General features: G+C 41.6%; 1 protein-coding gene across 1 annotated transcript in view; it reads right to left on the bottom strand.

The window, feature by feature from the left end:
* The window catches only part of LOC140197683 (E3 ubiquitin-protein ligase UHRF1-like), a 148,431-nt gene that overhangs the window by 52,150 nt on the left and 71,873 nt on the right, over positions 1–24,408 (bottom strand). The window contains exon 3 of the mRNA XM_072257993.1: positions 13,195–13,469. Within this exon, the coding sequence (XP_072114094.1) occupies positions 13,195–13,469 (275 nt within the window). The remainder of the gene's footprint in view (positions 1–13,194; positions 13,470–24,408) is intronic.

The following is a 24,408-nucleotide window of genomic DNA, read 5'->3' as shown; positions in this document are numbered from 1 at the left end:
CTTTTTTTAAAAAGTGGAGTTACATTAGCCACCCTCCAATCCTCAGGAACTAGTCCAGAATCTAACGAGTTTTGAAAAATTATCACTAATGCATCCACTATTTCTTGGGCTACTTCCTTAAGCACCCTGGGATGCAGACCATCTGGCCCTGGGGATTTATCTGCCTTCAATCCCTTCAATTTACCTAACACCACTTCCCTACTAACATGTATTTCGCTCAGTTCCTCCATCTCACTGGATCCTCTGTCCCCTACTATTTCTGGAAGATTATGTATGTCCTCCCTAGTGAAGACAGAACCAAAGTAGTTATTCAATTGGTCTGCTATGTCCTTGCTCCCCATAATCAACTCACCTGTTTCTGCCTGCAGGGGACCTACATTTGTCTTTACCAGTCTTTTCCTTTTTACATATCTATAAAAGCTTTTACAGTCTGTTTTTATGTTCCCTGCCAGTTTTCTCTCATAATCTTTTTTCCCCTTCCTAATTAAGCCCTTTGTCCTCCTCTGCTGAACTCTGAATTTCTCCCAGTCCTCAGGTGAGCCACTTTCTCTGGCTAATTTGTATGCTTCTTCTTTGGAATTGATACTATCCCTAATTTCTCTTGTCAGCCACGGGTGCACTACTTTCCTTGATTTATTCTTTTGCCAAACTGGGATGAACAATTGTTGTAGTTCATCCATGCAACCTTTAAATGCTTGCCATTGCATATCCACCGTCAATCCTTTAAGTGTCATTTGCCAGTCTATCATAGCTAATTCACGTCTCATACCTTCAAAGTTACCCCTCTTTAAGTTCAGAACCTTTGTTTCTGAATTAACTATGTCACTCTCCATCTTAATGAAGAATTCCACCATATTATGGTCACTCTTACCCAAGGGGCCTCTCACAACAAGATCGCTAATTAACCCTTCCTCATTGCTCAAAACCCAGTCCAGAATAGCCTGCTCTCTAGTTGGTTCCTCGACATGTTGGTTCAAAAAACCATCCCGCATACATTCCAAGAAATCCTCTTCCTCAGCACCTTTACCAATTTGGTTCACCCAATCTACATGTAGATTGAAGTCACCCATTATAACTGCTGTTCCTTTATTGCACACATTTCTAATTTCCTGTTTAATACCATCTCCGACCTCACTACTACTGTTAGGTGGCCTGTACACAACTCCCACCAGCGTCTTCTGCCCCTTAGCGTTACGCAGCTCTACCCATATCGATTCCACATCTTCCCAGCTTATGTCCTTCCTTTCTATTGCGTTAATCTCTTCTTTAACCAGCAATGCCACCCCACCTCCCCTTCCTTCATGTCTATCCCTCCTGAATATCGAATATCCCTGAACGTTGAGCTCCCATCCCTGGTCACCCTGGAGCCATGTCTCTGTGATCCCAACTATATCATAATCATTAATAACAATCTGCACTTTCAATTCATCCACCTTATTACGAATGCTCCTTGCATTGACACACAAAGCCTTCAGGCGCTCTTTTACAACTCTCTTAGCCCTTATACAATTATGCTGAAAAGTGGCCCTTTTTAATGCTTGCCCTGGATTTGTCGGCCTGCCACTTTTACTTTTCTCCATAGTACTTTTTGCTTCTACCCTCACTTTACACCCTCTGTCTCTCTGCACTGGTTCCCATCCCCCTGTTGTGAACTAACCTCCTCACGCCTAGCCTCTTTAATTTGATTCCCACCCCCCAACCATTCTAGTTTAAAGTCACCGCAGTAGCCCCCGCTAATCTCCCTGTTTCATATGAAGGGATATTGTGCATTATCATTTCATTCTGACGGAACCTCTATAATTCATTAACAAGAGAAAATCTGCAGATGCTGGAAATCCAAGCAACACACACAAAATGCTGGAGGAACTCAGCAGGCAACATCCTGCTGAAGGGTTTCAGCCTGAAACGTCGACTATGTTCTTTTCCATAGATGCTGCCTGGCCTGCTGCGTCCCTCCAGTATTTTTTGTGTGTTGCTCTATAATTTATTGTTGTTGATACTTCTGTGAAACAGATCAAAATAAAAACATTAAGCAAGTGTTGAATATTTGAAGTCTGGTAGTACACATATATTGGATATTAGTCGTGAATTTCTGTATTCCTTGCAGGACTCCTTGCATTTCCTTCTTTCTGTCATTGAGGACTGACGACCCTTTTATTCCTTACTTTGTATTGAGATGATAAACCAGAATTATTACTCCAGCTAATTCAACCAACTTTCCATTATCTTCAATATTTACTGAGATGCCCAACACCCCCTGCATTTTGCTTTTGTAAAATTTTATACACAATGTCAGTTGCATGCACAAATAAGCAGTCAGAGAAATGGCTGCTTGTTCCATTCCTTATTCCAATGTTAATTCATAAATTTAAGTAGCAAAGCAGCCAAGCCCATCTTGTCTATCCAACCAAAGGGAAAGATTTTACAGAGAGACACAAAAATAGACAGAATTAATATATCAATCAAACACAATGTAAACAAAATTACAAACAGAACACAGCATTTTTGTACATTTTTGATGTGTACCTAGGTTTGATATATATTCACTGTGTAGAGGATCTGAGAACAAATTTTCAATTTTATTTTACAATCTACAATTTCTCAAATTGCAGTGTTACACCAAATTATAGTGACCTGAGTTCAATGTGGATGTTTGCACATTCTACCTGTGACTGCATGCATTTCCCCTGAGTGCTGCTGTTTCCATCCATATCGAAAATATCTGATTGGTAGGTCATCTGCTACTGTAAGTTATTCCTCGTCCCAACTTGAAAGCAGGAGAACCAGAGGAGAGTTAATTGGCGAGAAAATACTGTAGGTTAAAGGGCAAGAGTGATGAAACAGGACTGATGGCTGGCATTCAGCATATACTCAATGTACGTCCTTATGCAGTGAGGAAATATGAAAAAATACCTCTGAGTGCATACAGCAGAAAATTCACTCCCAACTCTGTGCTGGTTGATGGATCTGGCATTGTGCAAAACATTCAGGATCCAGTATTTAAATTGGATCCTTTATAGGAACATCTTACTGCAAAATGAAAATCACAGATTCAAATCAATGATTTTATTGTTTCATCAATGATTTTATAGTTTCACTCCAAAGTGCTGCTCACAGCAGATTATAAAGCAATGTTTCATAAAGCAAGTGAATGTTCAGGTTGAAGTTAGGCAGTGCTGTAATACTACATATTATCTGAAACCTTTTATGTCTACTGATGCAAGGAGATGGAGCTTCAGCTCTACATCTTAAAACATTAACAGCTTTACAAAAGGTAGAACTATTTTCAGTTGAGTGGCATAGAACGGCCCGGAAAAAAGTACGGGCTTCGTAAGGTGGGTGTGCACATTTTACGTAGGGTTTTGACCGTGATGAAGCTGGGAGTGAATTTTTTGTTGGCAAGAATGAATATCTGAGATCGCCTGTGGGCTTAGCTACTGGTAATACTTGTACCGATATACAAGGAAAAGCCTGTTTGCATGCCATTCAGCCAAATCAGACCAAGCACAAGTACATTAAGGTTGCACAAAAAGAAATCAAAACAGAATGTGGAATATAGTTTCACAGCTACAGTGAAAGTGCAGTGCAGGTGGACAAATGAAGTGCAAAGGCCATGATAAGGTAGACCGAGAAATCAGGAGTTCAGCTTTATTGTACGAGTTCCTTTCAAGAGTCTGATAACAACAGAATGAAAGCTGCTCAGTCTGGTGGTACATTCCCAACTTTCGTATGTTCTGCCTGATGGGGGAGGGAAAGAAGAGAGAATGTCCAGGATTCGGGGTGGGGGGGGGGGGGGAGATGTCTTTCATGCAGCATTAGGCCGATAGGATGCAGGGAAGGCTGATTTCTGAGATGGAACGGGCAACTGTGGTCTCAGGCAAGCTGTGACATCTCCAGATAGGCTAAGTGATGTAGGCACCCAACCCTATAATTCCACCTCCTATTAGGATGCTTGTGAGTGAGTTCTGCTAATTTTGGCAGATCAGTCTATATTCAGGGAGCAAGGCAATGAATGCCTTCAAAATTCAAGGCATATTGGTGAATGCCATAAATCATTTCGAAGAATCGTATACTGGTCCTGAAGTTGAATTCAATCAGTCAGGATGAGCAAAAACTTTCCGGTCAAGACAACAATGCTTAGCTATGCAACCGCACAGGTAACCGATTGCATTATACTGCCAAAGAGTAAGGATAGAAAAATAGAGGGCTATGCACTAGGGATATTCTAGACAGCTTTGAGAGCAGGTTATATGGTCAGCAAAACATTGCAGGCCGAAGGACCTGTATTGTGCTGTAGATTTTCTATGTTCTATGATTGGAAAAATTGATCCAGAAAAGCTTGGCAGAACCTTGGTCAAAAGATATTTGAAACAACCAGGCCCTCTTAGCCTAAGTGCTGTCTCTGAAATGCCTTCAGAACTTGTGGCTTCTAAAAAAAAATCAACACAAAAAAGAAAATCAATAATACCAGGCTGTTAAAGCAGGAAAAAAAATAGGATATTGGCAATGATTAAAACCGTTGAAGTGGATAGTGGCAGATAATATCCTTGCTCCTGCAACTGAAGTTAATCATACTGAGATACCCACCTTCTACCCTCTCTTTAATTTCGTTCACGTCTTCCTTTTCTTTCAAAAGTGGTTCTGCTACTGTAGGAGCTGGTGATCTACATTTTGGTGGTGTGTTTTCAGGCTGATTGAGCAATCTGGCGCTTTGCTATCTCCGAGGGTGTTCCATAACACTTCGAGCGAAGCGTGCGGCCTTGAGGCCAAGACGCCTAGAGACGGGTGCAAGCCCATGATCAACTACAACCCCCGCCGACCTCACTGATTAAAGAAAGATTAAAGTCATCAAGGCAAATGCGGAAGGTGAGCAGGCGTTCAGCACAGTCTACCAGCCTCTTGCTCACTGCTGCCGAAGGAAGGAGTCTACATGTGACACAATCTCCCTCGCTCTCACTGCTCCCAGAGAAAGGTCCTTGCATTTCAGTGGTCTCTTTCTCCCTCTCACTCAACGTTGCCAGGGGATCGTGCTGGAGTACTGAGTCTTGGGCAAGGTTTAATCGATGTGGTGTGTGGGTTGGACTCTGTAGTTCACTTTATGATGTGTTTCTGCTCGCTCCTTTATTTTTGCTGCTATTTTGTGTGATTTCAATCAGGGTGGCCTGCAGATAATGAAAGACACAATGCTATATTTAGCTGAACTGAATATGCCTGAACTCTTTCGATTACTTTTTGGGTTGGTATTTTATATTCTGTGTTTTTGCTCTTTTATTTTGTCATTTGTGCAATTTGTTCTTTTGTGCCTGTTTGGGGGGGAGGGGTTGATGTTTTGTTTTTTGAACAGGTTCCATGGTTTTCTTTGTTTCGTAGCTGTCTGTGGGAAGACAAATCTCAGGGTTTATACTGCATACATACTTTGATAATAAGTGTACTTTGAATCTTTGAACAAGTTAAAGGAGCTGCAAAAATGCTCTTTCAAATGGTAATCAAGAGTGATGAATGGCTGGAGTACTTTGCAGCAACCCACAAAAATGAAGAAGCAGAATCTGTAGGAGTGACTCACAGGCAAGAGCCAGTAAATACAAGGTCAATTCTCCATTGACTGAAAACCTGTCAGCTCTGTCCAGAAGAAATTATTGGGACAAGTGGTGATGACTAAGAAGTCCAGCAATCAAGAATCAGCTCTGGCTTTAAGTAGTTAATTTATCAATCTAGCCACCAGACATAATCACAGAGGTTAGAATAAGTTTTGCCATGCAAATTTCTTCCATGTAAAGCTGTTCAGCCAATGGCAGAATAAAATTTTGCCTACATCTTAACTTCCATCCAACAAGTAAGAAACAGCAACAAATTCTGAAGGCAAAGTCACCTAGAAATCAATATTTTGGAGGTAAATTATTAGGATTCTGTTGACTTTGAATGAGACAGGTGATACCAATGGGCTTCAAAATATCATATACTGTTACCAGATTCCACAGACATTTATAATATATTAGATTTCTTCAGCATGGAGTCCAGGCCTCTGCACCATGCTTGAACAAAGGACACGCAGGGTCTCCAACTCCATTCCTCGCTCGGCGGCAAGTGGGTGACAAAAGACATTAACGATGTCAGGCTGTCCCAGGTTGCTGGGTTCTGGGACTGGATGCCCATGAGGGCAGGAGGCACAAGAGCACAAGAGTTTGGAGTCCTGTCATCAGTTGGTCCAGGGGTTGATCAGAAGTCCAGAAGTCGAAGCACAACGGCCACAGCCTGGTGATTGGAGGCTCTGAGGCCTGTCCTGGGATTAGAAGGCAGTCTTTGTGTGTAGGTGAGTGGGAGGGAGGAAAAAGGTTTGTTTTACTATTGTTTTATTGCTTGTTGTGGCCTGTCTCGTTGTGTTCTGTGTTGCTCTATCGAGCATTATTGGCACGCTATGTTGGCGCCTTAAATGCAGACTGCCCCCAGCACATCCTCTGTTGGTCGTGAGTGCAAATGACACATCTCTCTACATGTTTTGATGTACATGTGATAAATAAATAAATATGAATCTGATCAGACAAACAGAAACAACAGATCAACTTACCTCATGAAAAATTTGAGGTGATGGTGTTCAAAGTCAACTTTCAAAGGAAATTCATTTAAATTTTATAAACATACCCTCAGGGTCCTCCGAGAGGTAGGGCAAATGATGGACCCAATCGTTTGGATACAGTTAATTACAGGGAACAACTACAATCGAGAGGCTCTGAGCGTCCAATGTGTTGGTGTGGGAGTGCATTTTCCAGCATTAAAGGTTTATGAGTCCACCAAGCAAAGTTGAAATGCTATTCCATCTCAGTGGATGAAAATGAAATTACTTCACCAAGCAAAGATGATGTGGTCTTTTCAACCACTAATTCACAAGCCACAGCAATTCGCTCTGGAGAGTCATCATACTCCAGGTCAGACAAGAGATAACCCAGGTCAGGTTTCAGACCACAGTACCCAGGTAGATCCTTCGCATGATGGCAGTGGTGAGCAGGTAGAGAAGAAGAGGAAGGTAAAGTGGCCAGCAAATGGCAGACGAGAAGGCTTGGTGTGTGTTTGATGAGGATATCAGTATGATGCTGGAGGACACTCTCATGGGAACATCAAAGAGAAAATTGGAAGTGATGGGCGAAAAGATTTACGATGTTGGAAAGTACCGGTTTGGTTTGGTTGAGTTGAAGAAAGCAAAGCCTACGCAGACACCAAGCAGGCACCAGAAGGAGATTAGTAGGTTGAGGAGAGAGTTTAGATCGCTGAGACAGAGGCAGAAGGTAGCAAGTGAGGGTGACAAGCCAGGGCTTGCTGATCTCCGAGAGCATTTTCAATTAAAGTTAGCATCACTCCGTCGTGCAGTCACAATGTAAAAAGAGAAATAAGAGAGAGAAGGCAAGAAAGTCATTCTTTGAGAACCCTCACCAGTTCACAAAGAAATTGTCTGAACAAAGTAAGAGCGGGCAGCTTAACATCTCTCAACAAGAACTTGAGGATCACCTGGCAAGCACTTACTCTGACGAACAGCGGGAGGCTCCTTTGATTGACATTTTAGGGCTTGTGAAGCCTACCAAGCCAGGAGTGAAGTTCGATCTGTCAGAACCCAAAATAGCCCAAGTCAAACGGTTCATCAGAAAGGCAAGGTCAGGTTCAGTGCCAGGACCTAATGGAGTGCTGTATAAGGTGTTCAAGAAGTATGAAGAGCTGAGGAAGTAATTGTGGAGATTATTAAAGGTGGTGTGGAGACAAGGTGTTGTTCCTTTGTCATGGAGTGAGGCTGAAAGAGTATACATCCCGAAGGAAGAGAATTCTACTACATTGAATCAGTTCCGACCAATTTCATTCCTGAATGTAGAGGGGAAGATTATGTTTGACATTCTCGCAGAAAGAATATCTTCATTTGTGATAGAGAATGGATCGGTAAATACATCTGTGCAGAAGGCAGGATACCAGGCTTCCCAGGATGCCTTGAGCATACTAGTATGATATGGCACACCATCCAGGAGTCGAAAAGGTTGAGAAGGAATCTGGCTGTAGTTTGGCTTGATCTTGCAACTGCGTATGGTTCTGTTCCCCATGCCCTGATTGAGTTTGCGATGGAATTCCTATGGTTTCCTGCTAAGGTGAGGAACCTTGTTCTGCAGTACTACAACGATTTCCAGATGAGGTTTTCCACTCAGCAGTTTACAACTAGGTGGCAGAGCTTGGATGTTGGAATCCCAATGGGATGTGTGATTTCCCCCATCCTTTTTGTATGTTAGCCGTGGAGGTCATTGTGAGGGCTGCAGAATCAGTGGGACCAGGTGTCGCACTTGATGGCGGAGAGGAGTTAACACCAATACGAGCGTTCATGGATGATCTCACCCTTTTGGGTCCTAGCACGGAGGCAGAGGAAAGTGTACTATCTAGACTCGAGGAGCTAATGGATTGGGGAAGAATGAAGTTCAAGTCCAAGAAGTCAAGGAGCCTTGTTCTTAGGAAAGGAAAGCTGGTTAACTTTCATTTCACCCTTTGTGGAGAGCAGATTCCATCCATTCGGGACCAATCAGTTAAGAGCCTTGGGCAATGGTACACAGAGGAGCTGAGAGACACCAAGAGGGTTCAAGAGACAGGAGAACAGATCAGCAGAGGTCTGATATCTGTCGACAAGTGTGGCTTGCCTGGCAAGTTGAAGTTGTGCTGCTTGCAGTACGGACCGATGCCACGGATAATGTGACCACTAACTGCCTATGAAGTTGCAATGTCTTATGTTGAGGCAATGAAATGGAAGATCAACAAGTATGTGAAGAAGTAGCTTCGAGTACCGAGTAGCCTCACCAATGTTGCAATCCATAGTAGCCAGACAAAGCTTACCATCCCAGTGCAATCCCTTGTTGAAGAGGTCAAGGTAGCCAAGGTAAGATCATTCTTGATGCTTCCAGACTCAAAAGACCCTATCATCAAGAACACCCAGCCGAATGTGAGATCAGGCAGGAAGTGGTCAGCCCATGTAGCAGTTGATGAGGCAGACTCTAGATTGAAGCACAAGGAGACGGTTGGGGCTACCCAGCTAGGCTGCCAGGGACTTGGATGGACAACCCACAAGTGGTGGTCATCTTCTACAGGTAAGGAGTGCCGTGAGCTTGTAACACAAGAAATACAAGAGGTAGAAGAGAAGCGGTTAGCTAAAACAGTTGGCCTGGCCAAACAAGGGGTTTGGACCTGGTGGGAAGGTGTTGAACAACAACATCTATCTTGGAATGTTGTGTGGCAGATGGAACTGCTCTGCATTTCTTTTCTATGCAGAGCAGTGTATGACCTGATCCCAACACGTGCCAACCTCAGCACCTGGTATGAAGATAAGACAGACAGGTGTGCTGCTTGTGGCGAGAAGGGAACACTTCAACATATTTTGAGTGCATGCAGAGCCAATCTTTCCAGCATGTACACTTGGAGACATAACAATGTTCTCAAAGTTGTAACAGAAGCGGACGCGCAGAGAGTACTGCAGCACAACTTATCTCATGCCCCATGCTGCACAGAACATATCATATCATTTGTGAAAGGCGGCTCCAAGTCAAGGGTGTACAGCACAAGCCCACAATCAAATGTACTTTCTTCAGCCAATGATTGGCGAGTCAAGGCCGACCTGGACGGGAAAGGCAGTTTCCCGGAGCAAATAGTTTTCACCACACTACATCCAGATATAGTCGTATGGTCTGACAGCAGTAGAGAAGTGGTTATTGGTGAACTCACAGTCCCCTGGGAAGACAACATCGATGAAGCCCATGAGCGCAAGTTAACCAAGTATGCAGAATTAAGATTAGAGTGCAGAGACAGAGGGTAGAAGGTCTCATGCTATCCATTGGAAGTAGGTTGCCGTGGCTTTATTGCATTCACTTTCCAGAAATGGCTGCGTGACCTTGGCTTCATTAGAAGAGAGATCGTCAACCAGCAGGGCTGTAGCTGAGGCAGCAGAGACAGCATCATCATGGGTGTGAACCAAGTACGTCCAGAGGGGCAGATAGTCGGACAGTATATCCATCTTTTGCAAACCCTTCAGTGGTTGCATAGACACCTGAAGAGTAGACTATCTGTTGGATGGAGGCGACCAACAACTCTGATAGAGGCAGATGCCAAATTTTTAAGCTCACCAGTGAGAAGTGGTGCTTTAGCACTGCTGGCCCACCACCTCTTGATCATAAGCGGGCCGAAACTCCTGAAGACAGGTGGCAGATCAACAGATGATCTCACTGGTAATAGCACAGGACAGTTAACATCTTAGTCCAAGTGTAGTTTCAATTCTAAATGCTGTGGAGCTCTGTAACATGAATGAAAAACTTTAAATTTGTCAATACATTGTTGAGCTTTTTATTAGGGATATACACCTCAGATTCAAATCCGCAGTAGATATATTTGAGTCATTGAATTTCCCTCCCGCCCCCCGTGAGAAGTGATGCTCAGATAGATGTGTTGCCCTGGATGTCATTGTAATGAATGGTGCTGCAGAAACTGTTCCAAGTACTTCTGAAAGGGTGCTTTATTCCAATGATGATTTCATAATATCACTGTACTCACCTGCTGCTGATTTGGTGAACTTCACACACCCTTGACCAAAGTAGGCAACTTACAGGAATGTAGTGGTATAGGAATTAGGTTTCTGCCTTTACTTTCAATACTTCAGTATTGAACTCAAAAAGTTTAGGTAAATAATAAATATGTAATCTATTCAATACTAGGATATCTCTGTTCCCCACTCCGCCCCCCATACTGGTGCTACTGATTCTCAACTCCTACATTATTCATTCATAGCTTAATACCAACAGCGTAGATCCTTCAAAAGGTATAAATGCAATGGAGATCCTGCATTTTACACATTGTTTCAACTTACTTCATTAGTGGAAATACCTATTCCCAAACAATAGACAGAGATGGTGTCAAAAAATAAATACAATGGATTCTGGTTAATTGGGCAGCTACTTTTTTTGGGACAACTCTTAAAGAACAGAATCTAATAGAGAAAATAACCTGGATTCTCTTTGTTTACTTGGGACACTGTGCCACTTAACTGGGGCAGGAGACTGTTGCTGAACAGTTTCTAACTAGTGTCAGTCACATGCCCCTGTGTGGCCATTAGACAGTACACCATACTTAGAGCAAACAGACTTTAAACAGCATCAGCTGCATGTGCTTGTGTTCAAGATGCAGTGATTTTTGACACTGATAGTTGGCGAGAAATAAGCAAGACAATTCAGAACTGCTTTGCTCACTGCGGTTTCAAGCATTCAGGCTTGGAGATGCCAAAAACAACCAGAAATAAAAATGAAATGATTTTGCAACTTCAACAAGTTAGGAACTACAGATAATTTCAAGGTATTGACAATCACTTGAATGTTACAATGAAAATGAAGATGGAGTATGCAATCGTCAAAAACACCTAATGAAAGCAGATTATTATTTGGGCTGGTTTTGTTCATTTATAGTCAATCAAAAGAACATGGCAGCACACTTGAATGAATTCCTCTATCATTAACTATTAGGAAAAAATATTGTAGCAGTATTGATAATGTTCTAATTTGTTCTGCGTTTCTCTTAAATACATAATTTATTACTTAGTTATATGGTAGTTTGTTTTTTTTAATACCTTTTTAACTATTTCCATGAACTTTTGGCTAATTGGTGCAGCCACTTAATTGGGCCAAAATATATTGGTCCTGATTTGTCCCAATTAGCAGAATTCATTGTATTTGAGTCATTATAACTATTTCAAGATTGTCCATATTCCAGTTCCACTTCCTTCCCTTTTTCATGACAATTATAACTTTTACTTTTAAATTGGAAGTTTTTTCTAACCTTGCTCTTTTCCCCGATCCGGACCTTGCATACAAGAGTAAAGGTTGAGTCATCAATGTAAGTTTCATTTGACAATTTTCTATACAATTTCAATGCACTCCAACTCAGATGCACAGAAACACTACCCCTTACTTGTTCCCCTCCAAGATGAATACAATCCTGCCCATCAACCTCACCTCCATTCAGGCCCCAAGTCTTTCCACGTGAGGTAACACTTCACCTGTGAATTTGTAGGGGTCATCTACTGTTTCCGGCCTCCTTGACGTTGGTGAGAACTGACATAGATTGGGGGACCACTTTGTCCAGTATCTTCACTCCATCAGCAAAAAGCAGTATTTCCCTGTGGCCAACTAGTTTAATTCCAATCTCCGTTCACATTGTGCCATGTTGGTTCATGGCCTCCTCTTCCACCACAACAATGCTACTCTCAGGTTGGAGGAGCAACACCTCACTTCTAGGTAAACTTCAACCTGATGGCACGAGCATCAATTTCTCTAAATTCCAGTAATAATTTTCCTCCCTCCCCCTTTCCTCTTCTTCAATTACCCATTCTGAATCCCCCCAACCACTTACCTCTTCACCTCACCTGCCCTTCCTCCTTTCCTTTCTCCCATGGTCCACTTTCCTCCTCAGTCAGATTCCTTCTTCTCCAGTTCTTAACTTTTCCATCTATCACCTCCCAGCTTCTTGCTTAATATCTCACTCCCCAACCCATCCGGTTTCACCTTTAACTCGTACTCCTTCCCCTCCCCCTCCTTCTTGTTCTGGAATCTTCCCCCTTCCTGTCCAGTGCTGATACATCATCTGTTTATTCATTTCCATAGATGCCGTGAGATCTGCTGAGCCCCTCGAGCATTTTGTGCATGTTGTTCTGGATTTCCAACATCTGCAGCATCTCGTGATCCTGACTTGCAAATACTGCCTTTCCCTCATTATCACCATCTCCAAATTTTGGAACTCCCTCTGCAACTACGGCAGTACTTTCAGCAGAAATTCAAAGAAGCGACTCACTATCACTTTCTGGGACGATTAGATACAAGAAACAATCTTGACACCATCAGCAATGCCTAGATCCTGAAAAAACAGTAATAGAAAAAAATACAACCTCTAAAATCTCTTTCAATGCAAGCAAAATAAAACCAACAAGAGTTTTGTAGCGTAACTAGTAAACAAAAATATGCTTACTATATGTTTACTGTTAAATTAAGTGCAACATTTTGTGGCAGAATGGAGGTTAATTTTGACTATGCAATCCTAAACACACATTTCAAATTTCTGTACTTATTAGTACATGTTTCTGAACTCAGTATCATTTGTTTAAAAAAAATGAAATTGTCTTCAAGTGGTAGGAACTAGACTTACTCATCATATTTGATATGATATATAATATCACTGTCTGCAGAATCCACGTTAGACGTAGATGGTGTACAGTCCAAATTATTTGAAGTGACCCCATTACAGTGCTGTGACTGATCTTGGTCCAAGGGATCTTTAACATATTGAGCACATGCTCCTGTCCTTTCATTTCCATTGGCACCTTCCGAGTCATTAGTCTTAGTTTTCCTTGTTACATTTACAATGTGAGCTTCAAACCAGGCTCCAATGACCACATCACGAGCATCCACCAATTCGTTTATCTGTAATATAAAATATAATGTAAATCAAGACTTTTCTTCAATGACCCATTGACAAGTTCAAATGGTTATATACATTTCTCTTTGTCACATGCCCAAAACAAAGCCTCTTGTAACACAGGCATTTCAAAAAGAGATGATGGAAGTTTAAAAAGTCACATCCCAAAAGATCTTAGCTTATATATGTTCAATTTAAATATTTCATGAGGTTATAGCAGTGTCTGGACTCTAGACAGTTAATGTTTTCTTCACAATTGTGCAAATACTCATGTTCCAAACACTGTATGTTGAATTGCAATGAGGTTTTACTGATTATTAGATGTATGTTACTATTAGGGATAAGAAATAAGTCCTGTGAAAGAATGCAGGAGTTCCTTGATCCAGAAGTACTGTAAGAAAATTTGTACGTGTCACCTTCTCATTTGCAACATTGACTGTCTGTAATTTCTGACATGTCAAATTAATTGATGGGGAACTTACATCTCCTGTTGGTTTTCTTTGGATACTGGGGAAACACCCACATGAGTCATAGCTGATGATTATGGGGGCAAAAAATCCGACCACGTGCTTGATTTAAGAGAATTTTACAGGTACTTGAACAGGCACAGTGCCAACCTAAGGATTTGATCAATATTTCTAAGAAAAGTGTCCAAGCGCAAAAGTATATGAACATTAAAATACATTAATGTTTATGTTGAACTTGTATATAAACTAAGATTGAGCAACACTTTGATGAAAACAAAATTGGAATATTGTGTGCTGCTCTGGTCACCTACCTACAGGAAAGATAACAATAAGATTGAAAGAATACAAAGAAAACTTACAAGGATGATGCTGGGTTGAGGACCTGAGTTATAGGGAAAGACTGTATAAGTTAGGACTTTATTCCCTGGAGCAGAAGAGAATGAGAGATTTGATAGAGGGATACAAAATTATGAGATGTATAGATAGAATAAATGCAAGCAGACTTTTTCTATTGAGGTTGTATGAGACTACAACTAAGCTCATAAGCTAAGGGTGAAAGATCAAAGTTTAAAGTGAATATGAGAGGGAACTTTTTCACTCAGGGGGTGGTGAGAGTGGTAGAACAAGCTGTCAGCAGAAGTGGGTGTGGGTTTGATTGCAACATCTTTGATGGTTGAATTTTAGATAAATACATGGATAAGGGGGGTATAGAGGAGTTTGGTCCAGGGACTGGGCAGAATAACAGTTTGGCATGTATTAGAAGGGCCAAAGGGCCTGTTTTTGTGCTATAGTACTCCGTGAATTTATGATTTTATTTTTCAGAACATACAGATCAAGAATATGATTGAATACACTTCACCTGCTCCAACATCAACATTATTGGGTACAAAAGTTTTCCAATTGTCACTCCACATACTGAACATACTCACTCTCTCACTGGTCCACGCCACTTACAAAAGGTACTGCAGTCAAATATTAAGGTAATCACTGACAATAAATCTTTGACTTTGATCATCAAAAACAACAAAAGTGGTATTCTCCAGCCACAAACCACGCTTCCTTGTGAAAAAAACTTTTCCCTTGATTAACCTGGATCAAAATGTTATTATGTCTCCAAGAAAACATCCACGCAGCCATTCTAAAAGGCAACTTGCCACAAATTCTCAATAGAAATTAGAGATGGGTAATAACTGCTTGCCATGCCAGTTATAATCCCATTTCAGTGTATGCTTAGAAAAAGGAATGTTGTCCAGGATATCCCGGGGAAAAAACATCATCTTATTCAAATAACTGATGAGGAGTTTCTAGATTATACCGAGATGGCTAAAGTTTCAGGACCGATTGTAGGGCAACGTGGGGAAGCATGAAACAAAATCAGTGGTACAAACAAGATATGCAGTAGGTGATGCAGATCCACAGGAGACATAGAGACATGGATATTCAGGTCATGCAAGAATTTAAAACATGAAGGGAAAAAAAAACTCTTAGTTTAATATATAAAAATCAAGGACTATCCTTGTTCAGAAATAAGTAACTAGCCTTTTGTTCACTCAGGGCCAAAATGCTACAGATGGTGAAAAGAAGTTCAACAAGGGACATAGGAATGGAAATACACTGAAATAGATGAAGCGTGTGGAGTACAAATGACATGACAACATTAAGCAGAGCCGCAAGTCTGTAGGTGACTACAACGGTAATGAGAAATGGAGCAAGATCAGGATATAGACAAGAAGGAAAGAAACAAATTACCTTGATTATTAAATCACTTGGGTCACTGACAAGGGTGAGAAGAGCCAAAGATAAAACTTTTTGATTTGTGAAAGTTATCAAGAGGGGTGGAGGGAAGGTGGGAGGACAGGCAAATGCAGTAAAATACAGATCAGAGTAGGAAAAAATTCTCAGTTGCTCAGACAGTGTCTGGTGAAAGAAATGTTAATACTTCCAATGGATTACATGGGTGCACTGGCCAGCTCTGATACAAATAGAGAAAGCAAGTTCATTGATATTGAGCCCCAAAGGCAGCAACGGTCTGGAGGGAAGGTGAGGTGCTGCCCCCACCAAATTCATATTGAACATCTTTTGAACAATTAAGTCAGGATGGGTTGGAGACTGAAAGTGACAAGTAATTGGAAGCTCAGGGCCACATCCACAGATATTCCTTTATCCTATCTATTTATCCCACAAACTCTCAGCAGCCTAAAACTAACTTCCTTTCTCTTTATCATAGTTCCTATAAAGGACCTTTGAGCTGAAACAGTAACTGTTTTTCTTTCCACAGGCACTACCTGTATCCTGCTGAGTGTTTCCATCATTTCAGCTTTCCAGCATCTGATTTTTTTTTGATTTTCTTAAAAGGCTGCATTTACACAACACAGTTTCTCACTCGAAACGCATTCAACTTGAACAGCTTATATATCCAACAGTATTTTCCTAGCATTCAAAAAGATTTGAACTTGAAAACAAGCCCAGAACTTTGTTTCGGATCCAAGCATTTCTACATTTATTCAAGTTTGACACCCAAATTTAATGCAAATTGACAACAAATGTGTTGCTATCTGCATTACTTCAAAAACTTGCTCTTCCTTTTAGTGAATTACATGACATATTTTTCAAGGCTGCACCAAATTCCCTCATTCTAATTCTTAACCTTCATCCGTGTTGCCTCTGGTTCAAATATTTCAAATATTCACAACAGACAGCTCCACAAATAAATCAGTGCTACTAAAGAATAGGTATTATTCGATACACATGCAGTGTTTCTAAACAGACATGACCTTGCTTTGATTTTTTTTGTACTTTAGGTATTTACATAAGAGGAACCTATTTAAAATGGAAGAAAAAAAGAGCTTTTTTTAAGCACAATGAGCCCTGACAAAGGACTGCAATAGATGTTTGTAGGTATTTGCACCCTAGTAAAAATTGCACTTTTCACCTCAATAACATTTCAATGAATTTGCCTATTCTATGGCTTTAATTGACGGGGGAAAACATTAGTTACAATTTCTGTTACGAGGAACATTTTAACAGTGGAATATTACAAGATATTTTAGGTTTTGAATAAACTATAAATATTCATTGATCCACATTCCACTTCTGTGATTTTTTGATGGATATATTTCCTACCTGCTCCAATGTAGCCACACTATATTATCAACCAACAGTAAGAGCATAACATATATACAAGGTTTCTACAGCATTCCTCTTGAAACTACATGCACCCAAAACATATTCAACTCCTAACATTATGTATACTGCTGCTGAGGGTGTCCACAACCATCCAGGAAGTTTCCATGTTGCCAATGTAAATATCTTTTATATGCAATAATCTAATGGCAAATTCTCTCTGTTATGCACCTTTTTGCTACATCTTAGAGCAAACAACAATTAACTCAGAGTGCATCGATCATAAGCATGTTTATTTTACTTGCTGCAAGGGAAGACCATCACCGCACAAGAGCCAGTGATTGCTTGAAGAAAACAGACAGCATAATCAGTCCTTTATACCCAAGTGTCAACTTCAGTTTAAGGACATTCTATAAGTCTGCTTAAGCAGTGTTCTTGGCATTCTTTCAGTAACACATCTGCTTGTCTTTCTGCAATTTGTCATATACCCAAGGCCCATCAGCAGAATGTTGCACAAACACTATCAGCAAAGCACTTTGGTACAATACAGGTTCCTTTTTTTTTTGAACAGACAAAATTGCCTTTTTTTTTTACAAGTACTTTCCACATTCCCTCCTTTTTGTCATTTCATGACAACTCTACATTTCACCAAATACAGTAATTGAAATATGCCTATATATGTATGTATATAAAGCAATGATACTGTTTCGGTCCTACCCAAAATTTCCTTTACATCCATTCATTTCAACAAGTACCCATTCCTTTCCTTAATACCCTCTCCTTTGTCCTGTTATCTCACACGAAAACTGTAAAATAACATCCATTATTACAATACCAATAGGTACACCGTAATACAGAATAGTTGCCCACCTTTCTCCCAGCATTGCAAATGGCCACTATCTACCCTCCTGGAGCATAATAGTTGTGATACTTAACCCCCACTTTCTTAATCTGTTTGGTAGCTTCTTGGATGTGATTTGCCAAGTTAGCATATTTACAGATTCATCAGGTATGCAAGTCTAGCAACACAAGTACCCTGTTTTTCTGAGAAAATAAAACCGAAAGCCACTCTGTTCTATAATGCTACTGTACAAACAGCCACCAATTCTGCTGACAAGTTGGTTAATCCTTGTCGGGCTTGATCAAAGGCATATGCAGTTTCACTGACTATTTTCTCCAAAGCCGATACCATATTTATCAAATCCTGGGACAATCTCGCAGTCCCATATCCCGGAAGGGGAATCACCCAGGATCTCTCAGCATCTGTTATGGACCTTTGGTGCCACCAGACACATAGACAACATCACAGCAGCCCTTCCAGGGCCATGGCTCTCTCCACCTTTTTTCTTACTCGAGGAACATGCACGGAAGCCAGGAATAGGCCTGGTAACCACATACCCAATAAGTGGCGTTCAGCAGAAAGGAAGGACTGACATTTGTCAGTTCTATACTGTACCTTTACTGCTCCACAGATAGGGGCCCTTACCCTTCCAGTTGCAGTTGCAGTCAATGCTCTTTGATTCCAGAAGCAAACATCAGGATCCCTCTCCCAATCATTGAGGAGCCATCGGTGTATAGAATCAAATCTTTGGCAGAGTAATAGCCAACAGGATGCGATCGGTCTCCATGTTCTTGATTTAAGACTGTTATCATGTGTTTCACATTGACATGCAGGGCGAATTGTCCAATTATATCAGTGATTCTTAATGTAGATGCAGTACACAAAGTCACCTTTAAAGTTTACAACTTCCAGTTGTTCTTCATTAAGAGTCAAAGGGTTGCCTGAGCACTTCTTGTCCTTCAGCAGAGTATTGAGTGGTTGAGCAACGGTTGACTGACCTGCTACCAGTTTATGAATACATTAATTCGCAATAGTTACATCCACATAGTTGTCAATCTCTTTGTTACATTACTGTCATTCTCATATCAGTCACTAGGGGACCCTGTAGAGTCCACGTCATGTCCACCCTATAATTCCTTGGGAGTCAAGATGGTGTGGCTGTTCCCAGAGTCCTGTATTCTCCTGAGTTCAGGTGGTGGTGCTATACAGGGAGACTGTTTGACGCGAACTGTAATTCCTTAAGCGGAGCTTCAGAATTAGGTGTTTCCCAGGACGGAGTACCAGCAGTATCATCACGAGCAGGACCGCTCAGAGTCCCGGCGCGCTTTTCTAGTTTGCTTTGAAATTTCATACAATGGATATCAATTGAACTAGCATTCTTTCGCTCATTCAGTTAATGCAAAGATTTTCACTATCAGACTGTTTTTGTAATTTATCACCTATGCCGTTTCTTTTGATTAGCAAAAAAACTTTGCTTGCTTCATTAACTTTTCAATTACTCACACATTTTAAAACGCTTGTTTTTAATCATTCCATTCATCCTTTCTACGGAGGATGGTAACTATAATGAAAATGTTAGTCAATCTGAAAGGCCTTACATACTTTTATTACTTTTGCAGTCAAGAGGGTATCATTGTCGCTAGGTAGTTTCCAAGGGAAACTCGGGATGATTTCCTTCAATAAACATTCAGTTACCATAACTGCATCATTCTTTCTACATTGTGAAAAAATATCAGTAACAAATTTATATCTATGTCCTTCACTCGAAGGTAATTCTATAAAAATCCATCTGTAAATGCATGAACATTTCATCAGAGGGTGGTGTATGAGATCTGAGTTTTCCTGGATTTTGTAAAATACATATCATACATTGTTCACAAACTTGATTTACAGCTTGTGATAAACCAGGGGCATACCACGCTTGATTAATACGATCTCACAATCCTCTCTTCAGCCTCCGGGGAAAGATTTCCAGCGAAGCCAAAATAAGCCGTACAGTAAAGATAACAATGCCACTTACTGAGTTGTAGATCTGAGCAAAATCTAGAGAGATCTCCAAAGGCTTTCAAGGTACTCTCAGAAAAATCCTCCAAACTCCTTGATAAGTGGGTGGTGAGTAAGTGCCACTTACACAAAACAGGTTGACTACTACTGAAATACAGTAGTGTTTTCCCATAGTGACTCTCTGGTATACACATTATCCCTCAGGAGTGCAGGTATTAGTAGCTCACATTTTACAAAATAAGTTGCTTCCACATAAGTTTACAGGTACTTCTGGAGAAAGTACAAAGGTATGATATAAATCCTGGTCTCCAATGCTAACCTCCACCAAGTCTGACAGCCTTGTAGCAGTTGGACTATAGCTTTCTGCCAGAGTGCTAGTGCTGGTGCAGGTGCAGGTGCTATTCCAAAAATAAGTCTATTGCAGCGAGAAAGCCCCTTGTGACTGTTCATTGTGATAATCACTTTGGACTCTTCTTCCATCTCCATCTGTAGGTAGGCCTTAGCTAAGTCCACTTTCCTTAAGTGTTTCCCTCCAGAAAGGTTTTCTAAGGTATCTCCTATCCTGAGCAGAGGGTTTTGAACTAGAAACATAGAAAACCTACAGCACAGTACAGGCCATTCAGCCCACAAAGCTGTGCCAAACATGTCCTTACCTTAGAACTACCTGGGCTTACGCAAAGCCCTCGAGTTTTTAAGCTCTTCATCCAGGAGTCTCTTAAAAGACCCTATCGTTTCCACCTCCCACCACCGCCGGCAGCCCATTCCATGCACTCACCACTCTGTGTAAAAAAACTTAGCCCTGACATCTTCTCTGTACCTACTTCTAAGCACCTTAAAACTATGCCCTCTCATGCTAGCCATTTCAACCCTGGGAAAAAGCCTCTGACTATCCACACAATCAATGCCTCTCATTATCTTGTACACCTCTATCAGGTCACCTCTCATCCTCTGTTGCTCCAAGGAGAAAAGGCCAAGTTCACTCAACCTATTCTCATAAGGCATGCTCCCCAATCCAGGCAATATCCTTGTAAATCTCCTCTGCACCCTTTCTATGGTTTCCACGTCCTTCCTGTAATGAGGCGACCAAAATAGAGCACAGTGCTCCAAGTGGGGTCTGACCAGGGTCGTACAGAGTAGGGGTCCCAGAACAGATCCCTGAGGCACACCACTGGTCACCAGCCTCCCTGCAGAACATAACCCGTTTACAACCACTTTTTGCCTTCTGTGGGCAAGCCAGTTCTGGATCCACAAAGCAATGTGCCCTTTGATCCCATGCCTCCTTACCTTCTCAATAAGCCTTGCATGCGGTACCTTATCAAATGCATTGCTAACATCCATGTACACATCTACGGCTCTACCTTCATCAATGTGTTTATTCATATTCATATTATTCATAATCATATCATGCCTCTCCAAACGTTCATAACTTCTGCTTCTCAAGATCTTCTCTGTCAACTTACCAACCACTGAAATAAGACTCACTGATCTATGATTTCCTGGGCTATCTCTACTCCCTTTCTTGAATAAGGGAACAACATCCACAACTCTCCAATCCTCTGGAACCTCTCCCGTCCTCATTGATGATGCAAAGATCATCGCCCGAGGCTCAGCAATCTCCTCCCTCGCTTCCCACAGTAGCCTGGGGTACATCCTGTCTGGTTCCGGAGACTTATCCAACTTGATGCTTTCCAAAAGCCCTAGCACATCCTCTTCCTTAATATCTACATGCTCAAGCTTTTCAGTCCGCTGCAAGTCATCCCTACAATCGCCAAGATCCTTTTCCATAGCGAATACTGAAGCAAAGTATTCATTAAGTACCTCTGCCATCTCCTTCGATTCCATACACACTTTTCCACTGTCACACATGATTGGTCTTATTCTCTCAAATCTTATCCTCTTGCTCTTCACATACTTGTAGAATGCTTTGGGGTTTTCCTTAATCCTGTCCACCAAGGCCTTGTCATGGCCCCTTCTGGTTCTCCTAATTTCATTAAGCTCCTTCCTGCTAGCCTTATAATCTTCTAGATCTCTATTACTACCTAGATTTTTGAACCTTTCGTAAGCTCTTCTTTTCTTCGAGTAGATTTACAACAGCCTTTGTACACTATGGTTCCTGTACCTTTCCATCCTTTCCCTATCTCACTGGAATGTACCTATGCAGAACCCCACGCAAATATGCCCTGAACATTTGCCACATTTCTTCCATACGTTTCCCTGAGAACATCTGTTCCCAATTTATGCTTCCAAGTTCTTGCCTGATAGCCTCATATTTCCCCTTACTCCAATTAACGCTTTCCTAACTTGTCTGTTCCTATCCCTCTCCAATGCTATGGAAAAGGAGATAGAATTATGATCACCATCTCCAAAATGCTCTCCCACTGAGAAATCTGACACTTGACCAGGTTCATTTCCCAATACCAGATCAAGTACAGCCTCTCCTCTTGTAGGCTTATCTACATATTGTGTCAAGAAACCTTCCTGAATGCACCTAACAAACTCCACCCCATCTAAACCCTTCACTCCAGGGGGATGCCAATCGATATTTGGGAAATTAAAATCTCCCACAACAACCCTGTTATTATCACACCTTTCTAGAATCTGTCTTCCTATTTGCTCCTTGATGTCCCTGTTACTATTGGGTGGTCTATAAAAAACACCCAGTAGAGTTATTGACCCCTTCCTGTTCCTAACTTCCACCCACAGAGACTCCGTAGACAACACTCCATGACTTCCTCCTTTTCTGCAGCCCTGTCACTATCTCTGATCAGCAGTGCCACACCCCTACCTCTTTTGCCTCCCTCCCTGTCCTTTCTGAAACATCTAAAGTCTGGCACTTGAAGTAATCATTCATGCCCCTGAGCCATCCAAATCTCTGTAATGGCCACAACATTGGAGCTCCAAGTGCTGATCCACACTCTAAGCTCATCCACTTTGTTCATAATACTCCTTGTATTAAAAATAGATACATCTCAAACCACTGGTCTGAGTGCATCCCTCCTCTATCACCTGCCTATCCTCCCTCTCGCACTGTCTCCAAGCTTTCTCTATTTGTGAACCAACTGCCTCTTCCTCTGTATCTTCAGTTTGGTTCCCAACCCCAGCAATTCTAGTTTAAACACTCCCCAATAACCTTTGCAAACCTTTGCATGTGGGCCCCAAAACAGGTCCCAATGATCCAGAAATCTGAATCCCTACCCCCTGCTTCAATCTCTCAGCCACACATTTATCCTCCACCTCATTCTATTCCTATACTCAATGCCATGTGGCACAGGCAGTAATCCCAAGATTACTATCTTTGAGGTCCTGCTTCCCAACTTCCTTCCTAACTCCCTGTAGTCTTTTTTCAGGACCTCCTCCCTTTTCCCAACCATGTTGTTGATACCAATATGTAGCACATCCTCTGGCTATACTCCTTCCCACTTCAGGATATTGTGGACACGATCAGAAACATCCCAGACCCTGGCACCTGGGAGGCAAACTACCAAACAGATACACCCGCTGTGCTCTTGGCCAATATAAACTACCCCGCATTCACAGGTAATCCAGGAAAAGCCAGCCGTCCGGAGTCCCAGATCACCTCTGACCCGCATAAGATTTGATTTGAGCTTCCATACCGATTTGTGGATGGTATTAATCTGGTATTTCTTCAGGATCCTGGCAATCCTTCCAGAAGCCATGGAAATATAGGTAAGACAGGCAGTTGCAATGGGTTCCTCATTGTTGAGTTTCCTGGTTTTTCCCGGATTAATACCATTCACAAACCCGCAATGAAGCTCAGATCACAGCCTACGCGGGTCAAAGATGACCTGGAACTTCGGACAGCTGGCAGTTACAGGATCAAGGAGCACAGGAGATGTACCTGTTTGAGTTACCCAGAGAAATCGGCGATAGCGGAAAATTGAATTTGCAATGACCACAGAATTGACTCGAACAGCACAAGACTACTGTGCCACACCAATGGCTTTTGGGACTGCCTGGTGAAGTAGACATTGGTACAAAACTAAAGGGGAAGAATTTTAGCAAAGATGAAGGTCTCGCTCTAGGTAAGAACTGGAATTTGATTGTAAACAAGGAGGAACAGCAGAAACCTGATTGGATGAAGATTTGCCAATCAGGAAGATCAGGTGATGGAGGTGTAAACACCACCAGACTAGTCGTGCCCAGGCATCACCCCTGATGAAGATGGCAAGAGTTTGTCATTGAAACGTTGGTTAAAATTGATAGTTGTACCCAGCTGGAACCCCAAGAAGAGTTAATTTGACATATATGCCAGGAAAGCACTAGATCCTTTTGCAAGCTTTATTTTGTTAAATTTTTTAAATTGCTAAACCAGTTATAGTTCTTCATTAGATCCTTCATGGCCTATCCCCTCCTGTTCATACAGGCTCCTTTGGCCTAAGGGCACCATCTCAACATCACACTCCTCGGCTGCAGCTACTCAAACTCAGCTGTCATTTGTTACATCTGTAACTACCTACCTTGATCCCAACTGCTCCCCAAATCTCAACC

Source organism: Mobula birostris, chromosome 5 (assembly GCF_030028105.1).
Source record: "Mobula birostris isolate sMobBir1 chromosome 5, sMobBir1.hap1, whole genome shotgun sequence".
Classification (NCBI taxonomy): Eukaryota; Metazoa; Chordata; class Chondrichthyes; order Myliobatiformes; family Myliobatidae; genus Mobula; species Mobula birostris.
Note: the sequence above shows the minus strand (reverse complement) of the source record. Positions and strands in the feature narration are given on the sequence as shown.